The sequence below is a fragment of the Sinocyclocheilus anshuiensis genome, unplaced genomic scaffold (genome assembly GCF_001515605.1).
Source record: "Sinocyclocheilus anshuiensis isolate Anshui unplaced genomic scaffold, SAMN03320099.WGS_v1.1 scaffold193, whole genome shotgun sequence".
Classification (NCBI taxonomy): Eukaryota; Metazoa; Chordata; class Actinopteri; order Cypriniformes; family Cyprinidae; genus Sinocyclocheilus; species Sinocyclocheilus anshuiensis.
The window spans coordinates 642,273-663,094 of NW_015536468.1; the positions used below are offsets into that span (position 1 = coordinate 642,273).

The following is a 20,822-nucleotide window of genomic DNA, read 5'->3' on the forward strand; positions in this document are numbered from 1 at the left end:
GCTGTTCATATTAGAGAAGCTCAGAGGATAAGACTTGACTCAAGGTCAAATTTTCAACATGGTATTACTAGAGAGAGCAGATGATAGTGGTGATGACGGAAGAGGTGAGGTAAGCAGCTGCTTATAATCTTATCATTGTGGTTGACAGGATTATATAAACATTGCTCCTTAAAGAGCCCATGAAACCACAGTTTATGGGTTTTAGTCTCTGTCTATTAGCTTTGAAAATATCAATATACCAGTGTAATGCCAAACGCTGACAAACTTTTAGCAAATATATACGTTTAAAATGTACAACTTGGGAAATGAATCATAAATACTCATTTTTTTCATTTTTAAAGTATCTTATGCTCATCAAGGCTGCATGTATTTGATCATACTGTAAAAACAGTAATATTGTGAAATACTATTACAATTTAAAATAGCAGTTTTCTATTTAATACACTTTGAAATATAATTTATTTCTGTGATGCCAAAGCGAATATTCAGCATTATTAGTCCAGTCTTCAGCATCACATGATCCTTGAGAAATCATGGTAATTTATTATCAATGTTGAAAACAGGTTTGTTTGTTTTTTTGGAACCTGTAAAACTTTTTTTCAGGATTGTCTGATGAATAAAAAGTTCAATTCAATTTACTCTCGTTTTTTTATCAATTTAACATATACTTACTGAATAAAAAGTGTTCATTTCTTTCTATTTTCAAAAAGAAATACACCAACACAGGAAATAAACTAGTATGCAATATATAATGCTCAGTATTCAGCAAGTAGTAAGCTAGTATTCCAAGATGCACTGACTGCTGTGATATCAGTTTCATGGGGCGTGTGAACAGCAGGGCTCTGTGTCATTCAGTATAGGCCTGATCTAAACACGCTGACTGATCCATTCTCGCCTGACCTGGGGCTGATGCCTGTTTTTCTGCATCACTGCTCTGAGTTGCACAGTGCATGTTGTACGTTTAATTGAGAGCTGTGGTATGAAGCTTTGAGGCTGCTAATTGAATGAGACTACAGCACAGAAAGGAAGATACATGCGCACAGCAAGAAGAGTGAGTCATGGGGAGTATCCGCTTCACAACACAGACACCCAGCACGCAAGCCCTTCCGCCTCATGCTGTCACTCCCGATCAGTACGGCCATACTGCTTTCCACTCAGCACATTGAACACACATGAACCAGAGCAAGAGTGCTGGAGTAAAACAGTGTTTTACTAACAGCTAACTGGAGCATACTGACCTATTAAACAAACTAAATTAAGACAGCCTCTCAGTTAAATTACACTTAACATAAAAATAAATAATTATTAAATAATAAATTACATAAAATGGATATTTCCAAAAAATACTGCAATTATAATCACTTCACAACAAATTAAAATAAAGTTAATATTATTTGTAAGCAGTATATTTTATTGTATGTCAATTGCAATCAAACTGTAATGTTATTAAATTATGCCAAAAGTATGAAAATATTATTTATTTGTGTATTCATAATACATCAAATATTTTATTTATTATAATTATTATTTTAGTTTATTTTATTGATGTATTCAGCAAATATGCATTAAATTGATGAAAAAGTGACATTATAATGTTATAAAATATTTCAGTTTGAAGTAAATGCTGTTCTTGTCTTGTGGCCTTCCTCTTCATCAACAAAATCCTGCAAAAAACACTGCATGTGACATTGAAGTCTGGAGTAATGGCATCAAATTAGCATCAAATTAATAAACATCATTTTACAATATATTACATTTAAAAAAGTTATTTTGTAATAATTGTAATAATATTTTATAACATTTCTGTATATTTGATCAAATAAATGCAGCCTTGGTGGGCATAAGAGATTTCGGTAACACTTTATTTTAAGGTTTCCTTGTTACACACGTTACATGTACTTACTATTATAATAACAATAAATTATGCATAATTACTAACCATATAGTAAGTACATGTAGTTAATTAATATTACTCAGTACTTACATGTATAATTACACTGTAACAAGGGCACCTTAAAATAAAGTGTAACTGAGATTTCTTCCAAAAACAAAACAAAATCTTGGCATATATATGACCATAGTTGAAGAAAACCCCATATCGTTACTGAATGATTACCATATTTACATACCGTCATATTTATGACACTCATATAAACGTTTCAAATTATATCATCAAATTACTATGGTACGTGTCCAAAAACATGGCATTATCATGGTAGTTTTTTGCTTGTGGACAGAACATGAACATATTCTCCTAAAGCAGATTTCCCAGGCTTCACTATGCTTTACAAGAGCTCACTAATGCAATGCTATCCAGTCGCAATGTGTTGGTATCAAACAGTAGGCAGACAGGTACTGTGGTGAAGAAAACTACAGGAGAAGATGTGCAGGAGCGCACCAGGAGAGCCGGGCCAGGTGTGTGTCTGACAACTCTCAGACTGAAGAGCTGGCAGGGAAAGTCACACTTACAGGTGTATATCAGGAAAACCGCTCCCACACACTGATGCTTTGACAAGCAACAGCAAAGCTCACGCTGATTACGGGATATGCGGTCTCCTTAAGCCCACCTGGGACCAGGCTGCCTGAACAGACCATATGGCACTGCTCTTCTGTGATTTTATCACAATTTTAACTGTTTTCCCTGACTTCATAATCCTCTCAACAGAGCGGTGTGGATTATGGGAGGGGACGGAGTGATTTTCAACTTGTCCTCTGTCAAAGACATGGTGCAGTGCTCTGCAGTAGCTGAGAGGGAAGCCAGAGCTGCTTTATCTTAAGCTGAGAGATTGTTTTGAAATTGCATATGTAAGCGATGAGCTTCAGTTAGCCGGTCCCTATTGCAGAATAAACCCAAATCACATGATCAAGACCATAAGCTAAAGGGTCTTTCATCACTCTGCCCTTACGAAACGAAAATAAATGTGACCCTGGACCACAAAACCAGTCATAAGTGTCAATTTTTCAAAACTGAGATTTGTACATCATCTGAAAGCTGAATAAATAAGCCTTCCATTGATGTATGGTGTGTTAGGATAGGACAATATTTGGCTGAGATACAATTTGAAAATCTGGAATCTGAGGGTGTAAAAAAATCTAAATACCTTTAAAGTTGTCCAAATGAAGTTCTTAGCAATGCATATTACTAATCAAAAATTAAGTTTTAATATATTTATGGTAGGAAATTTACAAAATATCTTCATGGAACATGATGTTTACTTAATAGCATGATTTTTGGCATAAAAGAAAAATCGATAATTTTGACCCATACAATGTATTTTTGGCTATTGCTAAAAATATACCCCAGCGATTTAAGAGTGGTTTTGTGGTCCAGGGTCACATATGGGAATATACTGGAAAATATAATACCATATGCTAAATAATCTAAACTAGTGCTATGTTTTTCAATATACTGCATTATATGCATGGACCATGTATGGCTATATTGATGCATTTAAAATGTGTAGCAATGAAGAACACATACTTTGATCTTTACTGTTTCATACAGTATATGAAAATATGTGATGGAATGTAAGAAAAAAGTGTTTACCGAGAACAAATATTAAAATGTAAGGATTTTTGGACAATTGGATGTTTTGTTAGTCATGGCAACATGGTGACAGGAAAATTAGATTTGACATTTGTACTTAATTTACTTAACTTAATGGATTGGATATATTATTCTGTAGATTTTCCACATACATTAAATCATTTATTATGTTGATCATTAATAAGGAAATGTGTGTGTGTGTTTATTTATTATTAATTAAAAATATTTTATTTTATATAATCATAATTATATATTATAATATTCATATTATTATATTATTGTATCTTATTTGACCACAGAATGCTGTGATTGACCAATCAGAAAAAGTATTCGATAGTGCTATGTAATAAAAGGAAAAGTTAGGAAATTATTGTGGTTAGTTTGCGATTTGATATTTTTTATTTTAAAATGTTATTTATTACAAAGAGTTGCTTTATATGTGCATTTACAATATCTTCTCAAAGTGCATAAATATATATTTGACACACCATAATAGTAACATCACCATACCCATTTATCCACCTCTGACTGGCAAATGAATTCAATTGAATTAAATGTAAAGGGGGGAATTAAAAGATGCAAAATCGCAGTTGTGTCAGTCAAATTCACAAAACATCAAAATTCAGTAGCTACATTTAAACGCACACACACTTACAATTCATCAAAGAGCTGCACTTTATTATACAGTATAGGCCACAATAGAAACATCCAAATATGAACTTCCAAATCACACTTCCTTTGATTACAAATTATCACTTCTCAACAAAGTTATAAGTTATAAACACTTAAGGCGCCTTACATGTCGCCAGTCAAACTGTTTCCACACGGTTATGGCACAAGAAACACTGAAATACTGAAATGTGGATTCAACAGTCTTAGAACCACAGGTTTTTCAGCTGGACAAAGAGAAGATGGCTATTTGTTTCCCAACAGGACAGAAGCCTGAAACCTAAGTTTCGCTGCCTATTTTGACTTAAAGGCAATGTTTTTGTATAAAAGTACCTCCCAAAGAAAACTGGTTTCAGACTGACTTCCAAAGCATTATAACTTCACATCTAAAAATCAACAACTTCAAGAAATTCAAGTGAGCTTAAGAGATAAGCAAGCAAATATTAATACTTATTTCTAGTAGAAGTCGAAAAAACAGACATTTATGAATAAATGTACTTCTTTCAATCTCTCCATCAGATGTCTTTTTTTTTTCGTTTCTCCAACTGCTATGCACAGGATTGTGGGATATTGCAGTGCACATCTGTGTTGAATTCAAAAATTGAGATGAAGGCATCTTAGTAGACAGGACAACTATGGTTTTTCAGGTTTTGGACACAAGAATTATCTGTTCATTTTGAGGAAATAAGGAAGCAGAATGTGAACCCTCTTTTCATGCATGACTCACACATTTAGAGAGATGGCATTTAATGAACCCCAGGGTATGAACTGGGTTAGATTCTGTTAGAAAACAGAAAAGCGTGCTCAATCTAAATATTGACTGAAGGGAAAAGACTGAGAGAGCCTTCATCGTTTAATCCAAAAGAGAAAAGGAAAGATTGACTTCAGCCACTATTACAAGAAAAAAGGGATTTAGTATTTCCTGACATTTTTTGCTGTTTGTTTGCCATTAGAAACTAAAAAGGCAGAACCCCATAACACACACACACACACACACACACACGTGCTGTGGAGGTATTGTCTAGCCCTCTGGGTACACTCTGAAACACCAGTGTGGAACAAACACACGTAACATGCATGCGTGAGCCACATTAATTAATATTTGCTAATAAAACACTCATTTATTTGTATCCTATGTGGATAGTGACCATCAATAGCCCTGATTGTCCACACTTAAAACACTGTAGGCTAAGTATGATTAGAGAAAGGCAGCATACACACTCACACGTACATATGTGAATTGCTCCATCACGTTGAGTCATTTTAAGTTATATGCACTGAATGAAAATGCAAAGTCTTTGCTTTCTAATGTTATCACCATTACCTTTCAAACAGTTCTCGAGATATAGGCCTAATCATTTAAACGGTGGCTGTCAAACCTGTTTTTAAGAAAAAGGCATCTAAATAAATAAATAACAGCCTAAAAATGTAAATGTTAATTTATAATATTGTGCATATATTCAACTATTATTATTTAGGCCTACTTTTTTTTCCCAACTAATGAGCGGACATTCCTAAGGTGAATGTTAGGCTATGTACCATGTTGTTCAAAAGCTGTTTTACGTAATGCACCAATGTCTTCGCCTTTGAAAAACTTCTTCGCCGATTACATAAAACGTTCAACATGAATACACTTTCAATATACCTTCTGGTGTGCTTTAGTAGCCTACTGTAAGGAGCGGTAGCCTAAATGCCGCCGTTTGAACCGCCGGTTACAAGCGATCTGTCATGTCACATTTAGTAGCGTCAAAACGGCATTTACCATAAAAAAAATAAGAGCTAAGGCTTTGATTTATCAAAAACTAACATATAACACAAAAGAGTCTAAATTCAAGTTTGTTTTGCTTAGAAACATTTGCGTTTTTCCACAAACGGCTTAGGCCTACTGCGCGACTTCCGACTCGAAATGATATAAAGCACGTTACGTATGCTTTAACAAACGAAAGAAGAGGCACTTTATATTGCAAGACATATTCGAGAAAACTGGATTAAAGTCTCACACGTACCTATAGAAACATGGAAGATCAATTACCTGAAAATTCCTGCAAGTATATTCACACTTATACTTCACATTATTATAATCTGTTACAATGAGCTACTAGTATCCGTTGTAAGAAACATCAGCGAGCTCTGAACACGCAAAAGAACACACGTCTGTCAGAGAAACGGGCTTATGATTAGCAAATAAAGCCTCATCTCAAAGTCGGTAGACTAAGATAATATTCTCTCACAGGGGAAGACTGAATAGTCAAAAAGTGCAAAATTTCACACAAACAGAGTGCTCAGGTAGCACTTATACATACTCACACTTGTACATGCGCTAAGAACTCTCAGAGGGCTGCAAGTAAGAATTATGGTAGAGAAATTCATCCGCTAACACTCTGAAAAGTATTCAGAGTTAAGAAAAACACCTCATATTAATAAAAAAAATAAATAATCAAAATGGCAAACAGTCAAGTTGTTCACAAAGCAAGTCTCTAAAAGGCAATAGTATGGAATAATATTGCTGTGCCATTCTTTTACTTAACTTTAAGCTCAGATTAAGCTACTCGAGAATTCCCAGAATCCCTCTCTTTATATTCTTACAGAGGAATGGTCTCAATGTATTCTTCTAGATGTACCCTTCCCCTAACCTCCTGCAGGACCATGGACCCCTTTGCTGTTTTCCACTCTCCACTCTTCCTCTCGTCCACGTCATCCGCCTCTCTCTCTAAGTTATTTCTGCCCTCCCTAGGTGACCTGGCTTTGCCCACACTCCTCTCCACCACCTCATTTTTTCCTGCCTTCATCACTGTGGATCCAGAGGCTGGAATGCGCTTCTTCTTGGGTGGCCCCCAGATGAAGTTCTCGGGCGGCTGGTAGTGGCACTGGGCGAAGCGGAGCAGGGCGCGTCTCTGAGCGTGTTGGCGCAGTGTGTAGATGAAGTATTCCAGTGCGCTGTGACGCATGTTGGGTAAAGTGCCCTCCACCAGCGCCTCCTCCAACAGCAGATGCACCAGAGGCAGCTTGAAGCTTTCAAAGCCCAGTTCACCAAGACTCTTCAGAATGCGAGTAATACGCAGGTAATTGTGCTGTGACCTGGAAAGAAAAGAGGTCATAGGACAAAATATAGGTTTCACACAATGCCAACATTTTCAGTTAAAGTAATATTGGTTGTTGACAGAGGAGAACATGTTTTGACATTTTATTTTTGGTAACTGAACTTTGTAAGGAAGGGTCTAAGCAATATATTATTTACATACATAAAACAAAGGCTGGTTCATTGGCATTTTTTGGGGTGTACTTTTCTACCATATTTCTTTGATGACATTGTTTTATATTGTTATCAATACCCTTATACAAATATAAAAATGCTATATTGCATACTGCAATGCCCTTTAGTTGTGACTATAATCAACTTGCTTAATCAAAAATAAACAAAATAATAAAACATACAATATATTTATTTATGTGGTCTAGTTTCACGTATTAAGAAACCTCCACATTATCCAAACTTTTGTAATGAATTAATGGGTCACAGTACCAATGAACTTTGTGAAATTTATTTGACATTGGCTACACTTCAAAAGTCCTATATACTGTCTCTATCTAGCTATTTACCTATCTAGTTAGAATTTGTATACATTTACATTTAGGCACTTATCAGACGCTTTTATCCAAAGCGACTTAAAAATTAGGATATAAATGAGGTATAAATTGAAAATAAAAAATAATAAAATAATTTTCATAAATGTACCTTCAATACCTTTAATTTTTGTCTTAGAAGTTCAAGTTTAAAAAAATGAAAAAAGTGAAAAAGTGACAAAAATAAGTGTATAATAAGTGAAAAAATGAATAAGTGAAAGAAATCTGCAGTATAACTAAAACAAAGTAGGCCTACATTTAAAATACTTTACTTGAAAACAGGCCTAAATATTGTATGCAGTGTTGATTCTCAAGTAAACTGATCTTGTTTCAAGAATAGTTGAGGCATCTTTGCACAGCCTAGTTAAGGCTGCTCTGCTCAAAATTCAGTGTAAAGATGCAATGCTGTATAACAGCTAGACTAAATTATGCCTGCTCAGATGCACTTCAGTCCCTGTAATCAAAGTATAGGCTACAGCTGTGTAAATTAGGGCTGCCCCCTAATAGTCGACTAACCGTTAGTCGACCAGAAGAGACTTAGTCGATCAAAATTGTATTAAGTCGCAGGGAAAAAAAAATTCACAGAAAGTGGTGAAGTTATGTAACGTTAGTCCGTGACAGACAGATTATTAACTGCTGGTCTGTGTACATCGGTCAGCACATGCAAATGTTTATTTCGTTCATCGACCTCAAATGTGGCTTATCATCTGAAACATACAAGTAGTAGCATCATTACATAGCCGCTCACTTTGACATTAACCTAGAAAAATGTGCGCTATTCATGTGTTAGTGCAGAGTGTGGAAGCTGAACAGTAGCGTGCTCACTGCATGAAAGTTAACTTGGATGTGCCGGTGTGATCATTTTTGGCCATACAGATAAGAGTAATACATCTTTCGAATCTGTAAAAAGCCTACTTGCATTTGTGTGCCCTCACAATAACAAAACGTTTTGTAAAATAATGAATTCTGCCGTCTCTGTGAACTTGAGCGCGTCAAAAAAAAAAGAACCGAAACTCCATGCTTGCCTCAAAGACATGAAAAATATATCTATAGAAAGCGAAATATCTACTTTTAAATGAACCAATTCAAATATAACACAAATATTTTGGGATTATGTAATCTGTATGAAACATGCACGTCCACTGTGGAGATGATGATGATGTCATAAGAATTATGATGTTAATGCAGTCTTCTTGCTGTTTTTCCCTGAAGCATTCATAAACATTACTTCTGCGGTGCGCTGTGGCAAGCTTTATGTGTGCGCTTGAGCGCTGATAGGCTATCGGCAATTAAAGGCTCGCTATGAATTATATGGTTTTATAAATAAAAACGTGATTAGGTGACTAATCGCTTCAAATGAACGACTATTAGTCATTTAGAAAAATCTTTAGTCGAGGGCAGTCCTAGTTTAAACGCATTTATACCACCCCTAAGCAGCATTAAACAAGTGTCTGTGTAAAGACACCTAACATGCCACTTCAGAAGCACTTCTGTGCCACCTTTGCAGTGTCAATTAGATATGTTTACTGGACAACAAGCCAAAAAGACTAAATAAAAACTCATCAAGAAGTCATTTTTGTCCAGTGTAAGAGAGGAATACGCTTAGTTTACTCAAAATGACAGCTTTTTGTATAGACCCATTCACACTGCGGACAAAATTCATCAAGCAGTGTATCTCTGCAATGTAATGTAAGTGTGTCCTCTATGGCACAGTCCTGGGGCAATGACACACAGTCATCTATGTCTACTACTCAGCCCGCTGCACTGCAGATTTTCTTTCACTCCCTCCTTGCTTATCGTGCATTCATCAAACTCGTTTGCAATTCTCCTTTTCTGCATTTTTTCTAATCTAATCTAAATCATAATTTCTCTAAATGCAAAAGTTTTTGCATCCTGTTCTGTTCTTTTCTGTTCAACATCCTCTGTTTGGGGACCCCGACTCCATTTCTCCGACCCCTGCATAAGACGGTCACATGACGGTGCAGTCGGGGTCATGACTGTGAAATTGTGTTGCAGGGACAGGAGACTATGGGCCTCATTTATAAAATACTGCGTAGAAAGAATCCTAAATTTGATTTTACGATCATTTCTCAAAGTGCGTACGTGTGATTCATAGAACGAACGTACGCACAGAAAACGTGCGTACGCCTCTCTTTTAGATGTGAAATCTATAAATTGCAATGAGCAATTTGTGCGCAGCTGAACAGTTTCAGATCTCCACCCTGTAAACAATGTCTAATTAATGTCCTTGACTTATAAAAGAGCACCTGACAATGTCCAAATCTTTTACAAGCGGCAAGAATGGCTTATATTTCCAAAAACCTGCAGCACTCGGGCAAACAAGTGTGTACGTCTGCTCAGACCCTGACGTGGCGCTAAGCTCTTTTCCACGTCAAAGACCGTTTTTATAAATATGAAAGTTGCCGTGGATTTTTGCGTACGCACACTCTACGATCAAATCTGTGTGTACGCATGTTTTATAAATGAGGCCCTATAACTCCCTGAACTGAAGCATGCTAAATATGGCAGGAGACGGGAGCTGGGAGACTAGGAGTTCAGATTGTCATGGAATGTGAAGATAACTGGTGCAGATGAAGTAGAACATAATGGGAAGAAGAAAGAAATTATAGAGTAGAAAGGACTTTTAAAAACAGCAAACCAGAAAGACAACTCACTCATTCAGGTGCTGGAAGCGATCTTGCCAGTTTAGGGCCCGAGCCACATTCCCGTTTTTATCCAGGAGCTTGATTCCAAAGAAATCCAACATGATCGTATATGCTAGGAGGAAGCGTCTCTTGGCATCTCGAGTGCTTTGGAATTCCTGTTGAAAACAAAAATGTACTTGGTTTAAAGCTGATCTGCACAATGACTACAGAAGGTTATTTAAGGCTGAATAAAACAGAGGCAGGACAAGACTAAAACACTGAATGTGCCACTTTCCTGAACCTATTTATGGATGTTCTGACACCCCTGACTAGGTGATATTACACTATTAAAAATAGAGGCTCCAATTAGAACCAAAGGTTTTTACAGCCTAATATATTTGGAGTTTCAAATATGTTTTATTCTCCAGTTTTTTTTTTATAAGTACCAACCTTTAAGGACCCAAAAATCAAAACAATGATTTAAAGCACTTATTTTTTATTGCATCCAGATAACCATACTGTCAACTCAAGACCTTATACAGCAAAAATTAATAAAATAAAAATTCAAAACAAGAAAGTTCTTTGCTTTGAAGAACCTTGTTAAAGAGTATACATGTCTTGACTGTTCCTTCGTGCTTGACTTTAGCAGCTATGGGCGGCGCTAGGGAGGGGCTAGCAGGTGTTTTAGCACCCCCAAGAAAGACAAAAGCACCCCCATAGCACCCCCACAGATTTTTTCCTGGAATCAATTATATACATGCTATAGCCTATTGTATTTAATAATTAAGATGATAATAAAAAAAATAATAAAAACATTTCACTCTGTACGCATACATAACTCGTGCAATGCAATAACAACGTGATTTGCAGCTGTCGCACTTTTCGTAATGTCATTATAGCATTTTATTTTAAAAATGGAGCGCTTCCTTGTGCTAAGTAGGCCTGCCCCCGACTAAAGATTTTTCTAGCAAACTAGTCACATGTTATATTAAATTGATTAATATAAAAATATATTAAGCATCCTTTAATATATAGGCAGGCGTATTAGTCTATAGCCTATTCCACGCTCAAGCTCGCGCATAAAGCAATTCCCTCAAAGCAGCGGCAAAGTGATTCTGAATGTGTTGGCGGAAAATAAGACATTTTAATAGCAGCATACCTTTATCTCATCCTGAGTGAGTTCTTGAGCATAAAAATTTAGGCCTTGTTCTCTGAGTGGGAAAAGCCTGTAAAAGCAGCAAAGAAACATGTTAGGATCTACCTCTGAATTTATCATTATTTATCCATTAGAGACCTGACTGAGAACTCTGGATAAACTTTTGCAAATACATGCTATTTTGGGTTAGGGTTATTTTGAGTAACTTTTGCATAAAAATGCTTAATTACTGTATTTTATTCACATTATATTTATTCACACACACACACACACACACACACACACACACACACACACACACACATATATATATATACACAGTGCTTTGCATTGAAGGTGTGCATTTTCTACATAACCTATGAATCAAACCCATGACCTTGACATTGCTCTATAGTTTGAACGACAGGAATATAGTTATTTACTATAGTTAAATTTTATTAGCCTATATCATATACTGCATCTGCTTTATATCAACCATATCAAGTTAGCTAGTTATCAGTATTGGCACTGGCCATTAACAAACCCATATCAGTTGTGCTGCAAAATACGCTCAAATATATTAGTGTATTCATATATACATTAAACATTAAATTGAAAACAATAAATGAAAATTAACAGTGGTAAGAGTGTATATAACATAATGAATGATTGAAGACAATAAATCATGATGATTGAATTAGCACCACAAATAAATCATGCTGGAACAGGCAAAAGTGACCGTCACTAGGATATGGGGAAGGGGACTAGGGGGAGAGAGAAAAGACACACACACAATGCAAAAAAGAGTAAATTTCTTCCTGCCAGATTTTTTATCCTACATGTTGCCGACCACTAGTGAAGGACAACTCGCAAACCTTGGCACATCTTTTTTTCCCATTCCTCTCCTGTTTCTCTTCTTTCTCTGAAGCCATGACATTCTGGCTGGCTGCCTGCTATAGCAGGCAAGCTTTCGCGGTCATTTCATCTTAATTTACTTGAAGAGGCAAAATGCTAGCGATCTGTCTGCTTGCACTCACTTGTGTTTTTACATTCGCTAATTGATATTATGCAAGTAGCCTTGCAAGCATACGGAGTGTGAAAAAATGAGTAGGGGGGAATGAGAGAAGCTAATCACTTTTTCCTCGGCAGGAGGGGGTGCTGAGGTACGAATGGCAGCATATGCGTGAAGCTTGATTTTAGAACTGTGTTGTTATTTCACGCGGGCTTGGGGCATCATGTCCTCCCCCTCTTCCTCACCCTCAATGCTCATAATAACAGCACAGGCAGGAACGAACAGGAGCTTCAGCTCTGGGGGTGAGTGAGGTAACGGCACCCTACTGACAACTTTACAAGAGCACATGACGTAAAACCTCTGTTTAACCTCCATACAACCTTCAACGTTCGCTGAATGTTACATTGCCAGCAGATTCAAATTCATTACTGTTTACATGTTTCCTCCTTGGTGACGTAGGTATTGTATAATATTTATTTTTAAAATGAATTAGAGGTTGAAAAAGAGGATGACTAGAGCATGAAACAAAAAAACATGACGTCAATTTGTAGGCCAACACGAAAGGCTAATTTTAGTTTGTTTGTTTTTTTTGGACTGAGTAGAATAAGGTCTGTGGTTAACATTATTTGAGGAGACTTTTATGTCACGTTCTACAACAGAAATTTCACACATTTATACCTCAAGCGTGAAAACTGAACCTGCTGTGTGCTTTAAAAACGCTGCTAACACCAGCAGCTGTCAAGCTGATCAAGCAAGTGCTTGTGGTATATGAAGTCCCTATTTAGCAACTTTTTTACCTAGTAACTTACATTTTTAAACACATTATTTTAAAAATGTCATTGGTTATGGTAAACAAAGATTACAGTATGTGAAAGTCTCTTAAAAATAAACTTAAAACCCATTAGAAATTATTGAGGAAGCCCATGGCTCGAAATGCTAATGCTTACTTTTTAAAGCTCTATTTTAAGGAACAATAAGTTCAAAGGGAAATGCTTTGTATTTTTCTAGTCAATAGTAGCATGAAGCAAATGCAGGAGACACATTTTGTCCTTCATGTTGCAGCAACTGCAGTAGGATTAATTTCACCTTCTAGTTACAGTATATAACAGGTGATGTGAATGTTCAGTATTTTTTCCATTTTGACCTTGAACAAGTGCCTCTTTTATTATATCAACAATATAATCATCATCGGAATCCAAAAGAGTTGCTGAGTATTTATTTTAGTCGCATACGAAAATACCTCTTCATGTCTCAGTATATACTACAGAATGTTTATTCAGTTTTAAAGCTATGATGCTTTACGCACCCAAGCAGCTGGATGCTGTTTTACTATAGTGCCTGCAAGATGTTTAATTAATCATGCTTGATTTAATCTCAAATTCTTAGAAAAGCTTACATACATTTCTATAATGTGGGCTGCACTTATCTTCTGCCATTTAGATTAAACCTTTATCATTTGCATCTTTAATGTTAGGAAAATGGACCATTTAATCAGGAAATGCCCTCAAGTCATAGACATTCCCCAAAGCTTCTTCAGTTACTAAAGAGATGATGTCAGCCAAAGTGGTCTATTAATATTTAAGCAACGTTAAACATTAAAGAAACTTTTATCTAATGTAGTCCTAAGGCCATCTTTTGTCACCAAAAAGGATGTTATTGACCCCTTCACCTGCAGGTACCACAATTGGGCTGATTTTGTCTTTATAACTGCCTTTGTCCGCTTTCATGCTCTTGTTTGATTTTGCCTTGATCTACAGGATTTGCATCTAAAGAAGATGAATTTTGAACAGATGGTAAAGAAAAGTATATCTAATCCATGTCTCGCCATCCAAAAATCCTTCATGCACATATTAGTTTGCAACTTTCTCTGTTCTTTGAACAAGCAGTGATAATAATAAGTGCCTGGCCGATAACAAGTCTCAGTTATTAAGTATTATTAAGCAATTACTGACTAGGTGCTTTATTGCTCGCAGAGAAACTGGAATATTAAAGAAATGTCTTACCACTGAATGTATGTGTGATTGTGCTCTAATTTTTCATAGTCGCCCCTCCATTTAGTGAGGATTTCTTCAATATAAATACCTGCAGGGACAAAGAGAAAAATAATAAATAATCACAACAGGCCAAGCTCAGCATTAGTCACTTAAAACTCTATTAAAGGGACAGTTTTTCAAAAGCCTATGACTTTATTTCTTCTATGGAACATTCAAAAGAAAAGCAAAAAGAAAGCAAAAGTGCGGTAAATGTATCATAATTGTAGTCCATAAGACTTCTTATGAACAGACCAAAATTTTAATCGTAATTTCATCATCTTTTCTTTCAGTGAGCTCTCAAGCTGAGAATTACTAGGACCTGATTTCTGAATCATTGAGTTAAATAGTCTGTGAACAAATCATTCAGACCAATGTATAATAGATCAAATGATTCATTTAAAAGATTTGATAAAAAAATAATGATTCATCCACATATGAGACATGATAGGACAGCGTGTTGTTTCAGATCAGAGTGCAAACAGACGTGTAGGTCATCCGTGACATGGAAACACTGAGATCTCAAGGGAACACAGAGCACAGCAGTGTGTGTGTGTGTGTGTGTGTCCTTCTGCCTAAACAGCAGTGAAGCAGTTATGCTGCCATTAAATGCTTGCACAACAGATCCAGTTAATTCTCAAACATGCCCACAATAACCAATCGATGGCTCCTCTGAGATGTCTTCACTGTCTGCCTGCCTAAACTGGCCCCGCAGGAAAACATTCAGCTAATGAAGCACTCCAGAACCCATGTTCTTCCCTTACACCAGCTGGCATGTGTATTCGGTTGTAAAAACTGCTTTATGTTCATTTGGGTATAAATGTTCTTGCAGGATGTATGTTCATGTCTTTGTGTATTGTAATATGCTTGTGTTGTCAGTCTCACCATCAATATTTTTATGTGAAATATTGTAGGTGGGATCAACATGACTCTTTTGTTTTCTCAAAATCTCTTTTTTGGCAGACACATTTAATCCAAAGCAAATTTCAGAACATGTCTAATGTAACAAAGCAATAGCTCAATCAAAAATGAAAACTCATTATTTACTCACCCTCATGATGTTGCAAACTCATATGCTATTATTTTTTCTATGGATACAGAATACAGAAGGATACATTTTAAAGATATATATATATATATATATATATATATATATATAACCTTTTACATAAAAAAGGTTGGGTCATAGTGACCACAGCTGAGAACCGCGAATAAAGACAAAAAACATTATGAGAGTATAAAAATAGTCCTTAAAACTTTGTGTGAGAAACAAGATTTTTTTTAAACATTTAGGTTATTTATCAGCCAATTCAAGAAGCTCTCAACTCGAGAACCTTTACAAATTAATTGAAAAGCTCAAAATAATGATTATGAAAAAGAGGAATGTGTATATTCTTCTAACATGTTTAGCATCCCACAGAAACAATAACAGCACACAAATTTGAAGCAAGTAAATAATGACCGAATTTTTGTTATTCAGAACTATTTCTTGAAGTAATCAAGGGTAAAATTATTTTAAGATGACTCTCTTGCTCATGGATCATCTGTGTAAACCATGGTTTGAATCTTATTGGATTACCAGCCAGATCATTATTTGCACCACGCTTTTGTTCCTGAAATGCCTGAAATTTCCCCATGTAACAATTAAGGCACAGTCTCATTATGAGAATCAAGGGACTTCCAGGGAGGAAGTTCCTTTAATATAATGGTGATTTAAAAACAATAAAGCAGATTTGTTTGGCAAACATTTTGAACCCCATACAATGCTGTCCTGGAAAGAACAGCAATAATATTAGTTCCTTATTGAAGAATACAGGAAATAGTATGAAAAGACAAAAGAAAGAGAACCCCCACTATGGTACAATTTAGTACACACTAGCAGCACTTCACTCACACACATTCAATGGCTGCAATAAAAAGCACTGAACACATACAAAGAAATTTTGAGTAACACAAATGATGGCGTTCTTTTCAGTCCAAATCCCATTGCACAGTCATTAAAACGAAAAAGCAAACACACACTCACCATCCGGCACCAGGGGGATCTTATTCAGATAAAACCTCAGATTGCGGTATTCGCTCGGCTGACGAGGCTCCTTGTAGTTCTGAGCAACAGAATCACAGATTAAAACCAGGACAGAAGGATAGAGAGAGAGAGAGAGAGAGAGAGAGAGAGAGAGAGAGAGAGAGAGGAGAAGAGAGAGAGAGAGAGAGAGAGAGAGAGAGAGAGAGAGAGAGAGAGAGAGAGAGAGAGAGAGAGAGAGAGAGAGAGAGAGAGAGAGAGAGAGAGAGAGAGAGAGAGAGAGAGAGAGAGAGAGAGAGAGAGAGAGAGAGAGAGAGAGAGGAGAAAAACTGTACATTTGGTCTCTACTCTGTTTTCTGCTGACTGTACTGCAATATTAACTGCAAATTTCATATTCAAAGATGATTGGCCTTCAAACTCTGTATGAGAAACGTGAAAAGAGTAGATGTAACTCTTTACCGGATAACTGTGCCGATACTTGTATAAGTCCTTTGCGGCGTAAAAGCTCCTTTTCATCCTAGTAGAGGACTCCATCATGTCACCAAACTGTGAGAGGAAAGGAGAGAGAGGAGTGGAATGGTTACATAGGCAGTGAGAGTGTATGAATGACTTCACTCATCAGCATCTGAGCTACATTGTCACTGCTCTTCCCCATTGGGATGCAAAGGCTGTTAGACAAGAGAGAAGAGCTCCATTTTGTAGACTATGTACTTTTTCTAACTAATTCATGACCATTTTTAGCTCTCAGCCTCTTGTGATGTTCAAACACTGAACATCTTTACGGTTGAGTGAAAGCACAGCACAGAAATCTTGCTCTCTTACACACAGCATGAAGCGGTTTGCTAGTAGAGGCCAATGTCATACTGAAATGCCTGTGAGGCTTATTAATTAATATCATTAAATTTACTACTTCTTATATAATTTTGTATTAAATAATACAATGGTCTTTGATGCAGGGCTCACAAAAACCAAACTATAATGGTGAGTGTGAAAAGCTGTTATCAAAATCTTAGCTTCAAATGAATAAAAATCCAATTTCCTTCTTCCGCTAACAGGAAATTCAACAGAGCAAATTTCCCATGAGGAAATAGGTCACATTGAACAGGTCACAGTCTCCGTGGCCTTAAAGTCCAGAAACCTAGAGAGAACATGAGCCATTTTAAAACAAATAACATCGAACAAGGTCAGAGATACAATGCTTTAACCTTCTTATTGCTCTATAAGAAAAGTTAACTCTAGGATACAACACTGGCAAAAAGCGCACAATTTCCTGTTTAATTTTAAAAATTTTTGGAATTTCATCTTATCTCATGTATATTATAATAATGTCTGCATTGTTTTTTCTATTAGATAATGAATGGTGTGTATCTCAGAGCTACAATTTCAGTTGTGTATTTCACAAATAAAACTGTAAGGGGCCTTTTACATTGGGTGCCAATTATACCCAATCATAGAGGACAGTATGTGTAAGGGACTAAATCGCAGAAAATCTTTTTATTCACTGATCTGATGAAAATGCATAAACAAAACTATGTAGACCAAAAAATAAAAAACAAAAACTAGTATACTTAAAGCTACAGAACATGCTGAAAAGCCAAAGGTGAAAGGTCAGTTTCTTCAAATATGGGTCAAACAGCTATGTTTTAATAAAATGTGCTTTTGTTGTGTTTATTTTCTATTAGTAGTAGCTAGTATTAGATATCACTAACAATGTCACAAAGCCTACATTCAACTATGTGGTATTTATAGCGTCATGCAAAAAACATAACATAAATGTGCAATTTTCAGTATAGCGCCGTGTTCTTTACAGCTGTACATCGCTAATTTAATAATAGCTACTTATATGGTGATAGATTGACATTGCCCACGCTTTAGGCAAGCGCACGCGTGCTTACACCACATGGATTTACATAGATTTTAAATATCAACACCACAATCATAACTACACGCTGTCATATTTGATGCAACCGACTCTACGCGTACAATTCCTACTGATGCGCCTAACGACCGTTTTCATGGTTATTGTTCCTCCTTTGTTATGTTTCAGTGCTCGTCAGTGATGAGGTACCTGCGGAGATCCGTGATCCAGCTGCTCGGCTCCTCTGACTGCATCCGCCGGGCTCATGGATTCGGAGATACCGCTGTCCTCCTCCTCTCCTCCCGGCTGATGCTCATCGCTCTCCGAGTCCGTTTCCCACGTCGAGTCGCATTCTTCCACTGTGCTCGGCTCCTTGTATCTCCAGCTGCCCATCAGATTGCCCATTTAAACCCTGTCCACTGTGCCTACATAGTTTAAAGTCCTCGTTCGGCTCAGGATCGAGCTTTAATATGATGTGGAACTGGCGTTCGGATCACTTTTATGTGACTAATGGGGGATTTCCAGCGCTGTGATGAGAACACACCCCCTTCTGCCCAGAGATCAGCACTGGAGATGAGGAGGATGATGATTATGTGATTTGAGCATCATTTAAGGCGTCTCTATACTGCTGAGTTAAGGCTGCTCTGAGTCTGCTCTAAAATCTGTGTAAATAGCCTACACCACACATAGATGTACAGTAAGCTATACTGTTTGCAGAAGCAAAGCGGTTCTGATGCTGCATCAGTGTAGCCTTAAACTTGGTCGTTGACATTACAGAGCATGCATTTTTAAAATGCATTATTTCATAACGTTATTTAAAATGTCTTTGTTTCAAATGTCTATTCAGCCTAAAAAAATAAAATTATTCAAAAGTTTAGGGCTTTATTGATGTTTTTGAAAGAAGTCTCTTATGCTCACTAAGGCGGCATTTATTTGATCAAAAATACAATAAAAAAGTAATATTTACAATATAAAACCTTTTTCTTTCTATTTGAATATAATTTAAAAAGTAATTTATTAATGTGATGCAAAGCTGACTTTTAGCACTGCAGCAATTACTCCAGTCTTTAGTGTGAATATTTTCCTTTAGAAAATATTCTAATCATTCTTATTTAGCGCTCAAGAAACATTATTATTGTTATCAATGTAGGAAACAGTTGTGCTGCTTGATATTTTTGTGGAAATACTTTTTTTTTAGGAATGATTAATAGAAAGAACAGGTTTTAATGGTTTACAATTGTTTTACTGTTTTTAATCAATTTAATGCATAATTGCAGAATTAAAGTATTAATTTCTTTTTAAAAATCTTATTGACCCCAAACGTTCAAACGGTAGTGTATGGACCTTATGTAGCCCCGACCCGTTTCAGCACTGCTCTCGTTGTCTTCTGCCTTCCGTTTGTATTTTCACTGCGTGAAGTTAAGTTTGTACGAATTTATGAATGAAACGCTCGTTTTAAAATCTACCCGGTCTACTGAGATTTATGACATCCACTTGAACATTACAAAGCTTTTGTTAACTCTACAATTAAGTAGGCTAAGTCAGAGCCGAGCGGCCCTATACACTAACTACACAAGTTGCGTAGGGCCCCACAAATTCTGGTGCAGAGAAGAGGAAAAATAGGTAGGAAAGTCAGCAAGATAAAGGTAAATGATGAATTATGAATAGGTGTTGTTGAAATGGCGGTTGCATCGTGTTTTGTCAATTTAATTAGGCATTTCATGAGCGGATTGATGTGCACATTGGAGGATGGGGGTGGTGGTTAGGTGAAGCCGTAGATAGTGGGGGCCCACTATTTTGCAAATCTGCTTATAGGACCCCAAAAATGCTAGGGCCAGCCCTGTCACCAGCTACTGTAATTACTTTTCAACAGCGATGCTATAGAGCTACCGCAAAAATAAAAGTTAAATTCTAAAGATGTTTGCACACTTGTTTCTCTGACGCATAAGATCTATAGGTACAAAGATGACTGTAGACAAATCAGGAAGCATCTACTGAAACTACAGTATAGCTACTAAAATAACTGAAAAAAAATCGCAGGTGTCTCATATTGTCAAAGCTCTGAAAAAGCTGATCGATTTTGAGCAAGTGAATAAAAATATTAATCATTCATAAAAATCATTGACACGCTTATTACATACAGTATCTGCCAAATCCATGAGTGTAATATCATGCAAAATCATGCAAATCGTGTCTGTTTTACTACACTACATTTTCTGTCAGAATGCTTGCATAAACATTTTCAAACACTAAATTGCATTGAAGGTCATGTATGGACA

The 20,822-nt window shown here is 36.4% G+C and overlaps 1 protein-coding gene across 1 annotated transcript; it reads right to left on the reverse strand.

The window, feature by feature from the left end:
* Positions 1–6,182: 6,182 nt before the first annotated feature.
* Positions 6,183–18,996, reverse strand: ogfrl1 (opioid growth factor receptor-like 1). The gene is made up of 7 exons (XM_016494363.1): positions 18,754–18,996; positions 17,145–17,231; positions 16,689–16,767; positions 14,636–14,714; positions 11,645–11,711; positions 10,516–10,661; positions 6,183–7,294 (listed from the first exon to the last, which is right to left on the reverse strand). Exons 1-7 carry the CDS (start codon positions 18,946–18,948, stop codon positions 6,799–6,801), a joined length of 1,149 nt encoding a protein of 382 aa, XP_016349849.1. The 5' UTR covers positions 18,949–18,996; the 3' UTR covers positions 6,183–6,798.
* Positions 18,997–20,822: the final 1,826 nt, after the last annotated feature.